This window comes from Aedes albopictus, chromosome 1 (genome assembly GCF_035046485.1).
Source record: "Aedes albopictus strain Foshan chromosome 1, AalbF5, whole genome shotgun sequence".
In the NCBI taxonomy this organism is placed as follows: domain Eukaryota; kingdom Metazoa; phylum Arthropoda; class Insecta; order Diptera; family Culicidae; genus Aedes; species Aedes albopictus.
The window spans coordinates 47948595-47956080 of record NC_085136.1 but is presented as its reverse complement, the minus strand read 5'-3'; the positions used below and the strand labels follow the sequence as shown (position 1 = coordinate 47956080).

Sequence of the window (7486 nt, the reverse complement as noted above, 5' to 3'; positions counted from 1 at the left end):
AGATCATGAAAATGATTGATTTTTTTTCATTAAGTATTCAATATGCTGTAATTTTGTTTTCTTTGAACATATTCAAGTCAAGTCAACTGTTTTACAAAGACCAATATGTTAGCCGTGAATGTGCAAAATTTCATTTCATTCGGTTCAATAAATTCTGAGATATAGCAGTTTAATGAAAAATACTCAAATATGAATCATTTAACTAGAATCGCTCTAACTTCATGTAAAATTATCCAATCAACCCCAAATTTGTACCATTTAGAGCTAACTAGTTGTGCAATAAGCGATAAAAATTTGAGAATTTTTGGTGCACTTAATAAAAAGTTACAGTTTGCTGAATATTTTTGCGATAAATAATTAAAGTTGCATGCATCTTCTAATTGATAACTAGCGCCACCTACTGGCAGAATATTGAAACAATTTACCAATCAAATGGAAGGTCTTAACCAACCAAACAACATTGCCGAAGACACCATCTTTCTAAGTGATCAGAATCCTGAAATATATATATTATAAATTTTGTTTGCTCTGTAGCGCCGCCTAGTGGAGGAATTTTTAATCAAACGAATCATAATTGGTAAGTTCTTAACCAGCCAAATATTTTTTCCGAAGACATCAACTCTCGAAGTTATCACGATCATGAGATATTTGGTAAAAAAAAACTCGTCAGTATTACGTCTGTTTGTCTCTGACATAACAGAAATCACAGACAACAAGATGTGACACTTGTGAAAATTGCATACCGTATATCTCAGCACCATGATTACTTAGATAGTTAGTGTGTTTGACAAAGTTGTTAGAATAGTCAATGCCTTGGTAGTGATATGCCGCTTGATTATAAATACCTCCACTAGGTGGCGATAGCGGTCAAGCAAATTTTATATTCCATATATCCCAGGACTCTGATCACTTAGAAAGATGGTGTCTTCGGCAATGTTGTTTGGTTGGTTAAGGCCTTTCCGTTGATTGTTAAATTGTTTCAATATTCTACCACTAGGTGGCGCTAGTTAAAAATGAGTAGAAGCATGCAACTTTAATTATTTATCGCAAAAATATTCAACAACCCGTAACTTTTTATTAAGTGCACCAAACTTTCTCAAATTTTTATCGCTTATTGCACAACCAGTTAGCTTCAAATGGTACAAATTTGGGCTCGATTGAATAATTTTACATGAAGTTAGAGCGGTTCTAGTTAAATGATTCATATTTGAGTATTTTTCATTAAACTGCTATATCTCAGAATTTAGTGAATCGAATGAAATGAAATTTTGCACATTTATGGCTAACATATTGGTCTTTGTAAAACATTTGACTTGACTTGAATATGTTCAAAGAAAACAAAATTACAGCATATTAAATACTTAATGAAAAAATCAATCATTTTCATGATCTTGCAAATGTGTAACTAGCGCCGCCTAGTGGCAAAATATCGAAACAAATTGTCCATGAACTGTAAGCCCTTGTCCTACCAAACAACAATGCCGAAGACACCATCTTTCTAAGTGATCAGAGTCCTGAGATATATGAAATATAAAATTTGTTCGATCACTAGCGCCGCCTAATGGAAGAATTCCGAATCAAACTACCCATAACCAGTAGGTCCTTGACTAGCCTAATAATTATGCCGAAAACATCAACTCTGTAAGTTATCAGGATCCTGAGATATATAGGAAGAAATTTTCGTCAGTGTTACGTTTGTTTATCTGTGATTTCTGTCATACCAACTGCGCAATGAGCAGCGCAATGAGTATGCGTGCATCATGTGTCCTTTACTCTTTGCGTGAAACAGATACATTACGCACTGCGCTAAAACGCAGTGCGCCTCAAAGAGCAAAAGATCCGTGAGAATGAGCATCCGTACGCAGCACATTCGTTTGTATTGAATGCGCGCAGCCAGTGGCTCACTGCGTTTTTACACTTTGATGAGAATTCCAGCCCTGCTTTTGGGCAATGTTTGCAAAGTTGAAGCTAAGATTATGACACAGGGAAACAGACGTAACACGTAAAAAAACATCGGCACAAAAACGTAATCGCCCAATGCTAAATTTATTTTGTTTGGCCGGGCCATCACTAAACTTCGATCAGCCACGAGTTCCCTATCTGATCCCGGTATGTACAAACTTTGATACACGTGTGACGTGTAATTATGTTCGAAAAATAAATCTCGGATCCGCAAAGCGTTACACGCTATTGAGCCTCAGACAAACTACATATGTAAAAATAGTTACGGCTTGATTCCAATACCTCCGGAGGATGATCGGTATCTCGAATGAGAGATCACATGCACACGTCTACACTTTAAATAAAATACTTACGAACATCAAGATTTTATTTAATTGAACAGTAATGTAATTACATATACCTAACCTTACTTACATTTAGTCATTATTTTGTAAACCATTATGCTTAAGTGTCTAGTTTAAAAAAATCTCTGACAAAACATACAGTTGAAACAAGTTAAAATCAACAAAAATATTCCGTAGTTTCTACTTACTGCTATTATTGTAGTGTTCAATCAAAATCTCTCGACACTGTCTTCGAAGAATCTTACCGGAAGGTGTCATCGGAAGCTCTTTGGTAAAATACACTCCTCCGCGAAGTTGCTTGTAGCTGCCTAGGTTTGCATTCATCACTCTATGAACATCTTCTGCATCGACTTCAGCTTCGTCACATTTCACTATCAGTGCAGCTGGGAGGTCATTACCCGGAACCGGTATTCCGGTAACGCAGCAATTTAAGACTCCAGGAATGGACTGGATGGCGCCTTCTAGCTCGCTGGGAGAAATTTGATAGTTGCCGTACTTGATGATGTCCTTTTTGCGATCGACCACATACAGCAAACCGTCTTCGTCAAACCGCCCAATATCTCCGGTGTGTAGCCAACCTTCCGGGTCCAGCATCTCCAAGGTAGCTGCTTCGTTTCCATAGTAGCCCAGGAATTTGTAGAAGGGTTTCAACATAATCTCGCCTTGCTGACCGATGTCCAACGATTCTCCGTTCAGATCGACGATCTTGGCTTGAATCAGAGGCCTTAGGTATCCGGCGCAGCCAGCCTTGTAGATGTTCGCGTCGCTGAACGTGGCAATGCCTCCAATCTCGGACATTCCGTAGCCCACGCGACTACTTGTGTGCGGTATGAGTTTGTCCAATGCGTATTTCAGTTCCGCTGATACGGCTGATCCTCCGCTGAACAGTAGACGAATGTTGGAAAAGTCCGTTCGAGCAGCTTGCGGATGCTTCAGAAGTTCCAAAGCTGCAGCGGGCGGGAAGAAGGCTACCGAAACCATGAACTGATCTATGATGTTCAGCGCCAAAGCTGGATTGAAGACATCGCGCGTGATGATCCGTGTTCCTCCGACAGCGGTTCCAATCAGCAGAAAGAACATTCCCGACAACCAATAGAGCGAGCTGAAGCAGAGCATTACATCCGTCGAACGAGTATCCGTCAGGTTAGTCAGATTAGCAATACAGTTAGCATGCGACAGGCAGACACCTTTGGGTTTACCCGTTGTTCCGGACGAGCATAGGATTACGGCCATTCGCGTGGACGCATCCTCGAAGTGGTCTGGTCTGAAGAAAAAACAAACATGAAATCGAGAGCTCGAGATTCATTCAAGAACCACTATACTTACACGAAAAGATCCTCTCTTCTTGTTTCTGTCAGCAGTTCCTCAACATGTTTGCATCCTTCCTGGCTGCCGCCTTTCCCGACCATAAACACAACTGCGTCGTTCTTGGTCATTTCGAGAGCGATCTTCATTTCGGGCCAAGTGTCCCGATCGCAGAATACGATCTGGGATCGCACGAGACTGAGCATGTGACTAAGATCATCGCGTTTGAACGAGGCATCCAGGGTGTTGACCGGGATGCCCAGAGCAAAGCAGGCGAACAGGACCGGGGCTGCGTGTTCGTCATTGCGAACGGCCATGGTAAAGACATTCCCTGGTCCGTAGCCCATCCGTGCCAGGTTCTGGGCGACACGGATCGTTCGAAGGCACATCTCGCCGCAGGTTATTCGAGCGCCGGTATCAACGCTAATTTGGGCTATCTGCTGGGGGTTGCGGTTAAGTACGGCCAGCATGAAGGCGCCCAGCGATTGGTTCGGATTGTAGAGGGGTTGAGTGTTGTTGCCTCGCCATATCTTCGTGGCAGGATCGTAGAACGTGAAGACGTCACGTGGAGAACGCATGGCGTGGGGTCAAACTGAAAGCACTAATAACGTTAGTATTAAGTTGGATGTTTTCTACGGTTTTGGGTTGATGGGGATTCAACAACCTAGAAGGAGCGTCTAGCATAACTGTGGTGATTCCTACCACCATACAATTTTTGACAACTTAAGGCCCCTTGAGGGACCACTTAGCCCTTGAGCTATGGACTTCAATTTTGACACAATCATTTTTTAGCTAAAACGATCATTTTCCAACAATGAACTTATAACAGTTCTAGTTCTAATTATTGCTAATTAAGGAACGGCCTACTGGATACGATTGATTATGAATCGAAGCTTTGTATATTGAAAGAAGTTATCGTTACACTCATAGACATCAGGATCTAAGCTCAACAACAGTTTGGATGACCTAGGATATTTCAACTGTTTTGTTACTGTCTTTTGAACTTCCAGAAGACTTACTGGATATGATAAATTACGAAACGAAGCTTTGTATAATGAAAGAAGTTACCGTTACGCCCGTAGGCTTTAGGAACTAAACTCAAGTACAGTTTGGATGACCTAGGATATCCCGATTGATCTGATACTGTCTTTTGAACTTTCAGAAGACTTACTGGACATGATAGATTACGAATCGACGTTTTGTATATTGAAAGAAGTTACCGTTACACCTGTAGGCTTTAGGATCTGAACTCAAGAACAGTTTGGATGACCTACTCCTAGGATATTCCGACTGATCTGATAATATCTTTTAAACTTTCAGAAGCGTAACTGGACATGATTATAAATCTTACCTTTTATAATGATGGAAGTTGCCGTTATAATTGTAGTGTCTACCTAATGGTTGTGTGCATAGGATATCTACCTACATGAAATACTATTCATTACAGTACCTAAATGTCTAGGTATGATTCATTATGTCTACCTATGGTAGTATAAATACGTGTGGTCATTGGACCGCACAGGAGAGACTGCACAAGCCTTGGACTTGTCAACATCTTTATTATTCTTCTTTTGAAGGATATAAAAGTGGCGACGAGGATCAAAGAACGTGTAAATTTCTTTTGAGTTATTCCGAAATTATTTCCTTTTGGTTTTCAGGTTGTTGTAATAACAAATTGTTATTTTTGTGGAGAACGGAATTGTTCTTTTATGGGTTGCCATTATGTTGTGAACAGAATGTTCGTTTTGGCCGATGTTGCATTGACGAAATTGTCCTTTTGTTTTGGTAATAACGAAATGTTATTTTTTGTGGTGAACGAAATTGTTCTTTTGTGGCGGAATTGTCGTATGTTATGTTTTGGTGAATGAATTTGTGTTATTTGTACTTTTTGGTAAAGTTGCCGATATTAAAATGACGAGATCGTCTTTTTGTTTTTGTAGTTTTGTTATTTTGTTATAATCTGTTCTATTTCAGTTCAGTTTATTTGTGCTATTATTAATTTGGTGATGACTTTCTGAGATTTCTAAAGGGGAAAGGGCTGTAGTGTCTACCTAATGGTTGTGTGCATAGGATATCTACCTACATGAAATACTATTCATTACAGTACCTAAATGTCTAGGTATGATTCATTATGTCTACCTATGGTGGTATAAATACGTGTGGTCATTGGACCGCACAGGAGAGACTGCACAAGCCTTGGACTTGTCAACATCTTTATTATTCTTCTTTTGAAGGATATAAAAATAATATCGCTTGGAAAAAACTTGGCTTCAAAAGGTTAAGGCGCAGACAGACGTTCAAGTTTGACTCAACAGCTTGTGTAAAAAACATGGCCGTCACAAATTGCCAATTGGCAATCAGCGAACAGATGGCGTTAGCGACGTTCATATTCAATCGCTGCCTCACATGTGCGTTGCGACCAACAACTGTCACCACGGTCGTCTTTCAGCCGGATGGCGGGGAAAGACCGCACGTGTTGCACGCTAATAATGTTTCCACATAATTTGTGCAGAGTAAATGACTTTTATTTAATGTCTAAAATCTTTTGAACAAATTAGCGCAGGACTCATATAAAATATTTAACACATTATTACTTTTATTTTACATAGATTTGCTTGAATAAAACTGCATTTGGATGAACTTCACTCGCATTGGGAAATCTTTGTGAATGTGACGCAAATGTAGGAATGATTTTGACAGTGTTTGTTTTGATTTTATTTTTCGGTGGATGGTGAATTGGGTGGTAAGTAAGCGGCTGGAAGCACGTGGTTTCTCAAACTGTCAACTGTACGCGGCTGCACTGTGGCAATCGGTTGCCTAGGTGTCGCTAGTGAAAATTTACATAGAAAATTTGAATAAATTTGTTCGAGCTAGAACGTCTGTCTGCGGTTAAGGTGTCATAAGTGCATCACTGTACTTCCAAACTAATCATTGTCTTTTACCTTGCGATTTTTGAACAAGTGGTAGTAATAGAACATCATGTCCAGTTAGGATGTTACGCCACGAAGAACTAGAACAATCGATGCTCAATCTATGGTAGGTAATGCACAATCGTTGGCACTGTACGTATGGGAACATTCAAAATTCTGTTATGCCTGCTTTGTTCCCATTCCGTGTTTACTGTTTTCAATGTTCTCTTGGCACTACATTTTTGATAACTGCCTGACCCAACTAGAACTAAGTATACTATAATTATCACCTTCCAGAAGTTGATTGAATCGACGTAATTTATCGCATCAAACGCAATGCTTCATTGATACATACCTCCTATTATCGTATTGTTCACGTTTTTTTTTGCAACTGATTATATGTTGATAACCGTAAATAGATCGATATCACAACCATTAATTGTATAGCTTAAAATGAAGTTTTTGATCTTGCTCTTAAGAGAAGGATGTTGTCGTCGTCATGATCAAATCGAAACTAGCGCCTACAACAATAACGGTCGCTTCGGTGTGGTCGTCGGCAATGAGTTCCCTCCCATTGCAGTAACTATAGCTATGTATAGTGAAGGTCGTTATCTGTTTACCGGCCCTTTGCGCATCTGTTCCTGATTAACAATAAATATGTCATCATCATCTGAAGCTTGTATCTGCAATAATCTGGACACGCTGAAACTTCACAATCAGTTACCGGTATACAGTGCTGAAAATATCATTTCGGCATATCTAAATTCAACCTCCTACAGCTCATTTTAGAAGCTGAACCTGAAGCTGAATCTGTTTGAAATTGATTTCAGGTATCAAAATACATCACTATTAATCTGAAAAAAAAATCATAGTGGCCCATAAAAAGATGCTCTTTCTAATAAAATTTAAAAAATCAATGAATTTTTCAAAATTTAAAAACCCAATTGGTGAAAAGCTTTCGAGCCT

General features: G+C 39.5%; 1 protein-coding gene across 2 annotated transcripts; it reads right to left on the bottom strand.

The window, feature by feature from the left end:
* Window positions 1-2310: 2310 nt before the first annotated feature.
* LOC109406989 (uncharacterized) lies at window positions 2311-7238 on the bottom strand. Of its 2 annotated transcripts, none has more exons than XM_019680012.3 (3): window positions 6876-7238; window positions 3633-4212; window positions 2311-3570 (listed from the first exon to the last, which is right to left on the bottom strand). In XM_019680012.3, the coding sequence occupies exons 2-3, from the start codon at window positions 4187-4189 to the stop codon at window positions 2487-2489; spliced, it is 1641 nt and encodes a 546-aa protein (XP_019535557.2). In that variant the 5' UTR covers window positions 4190-4212; window positions 6876-7238; the 3' UTR covers window positions 2311-2486. The 2 variants fall into 2 exon arrangements, with proteins under 2 accessions (XP_019535557.2, XP_019535556.2); XM_019680011.3 differs by having other exon boundaries at window positions 3633-4203.
* Between the last annotated feature and the right edge of the window lie 248 nt (window positions 7239-7486).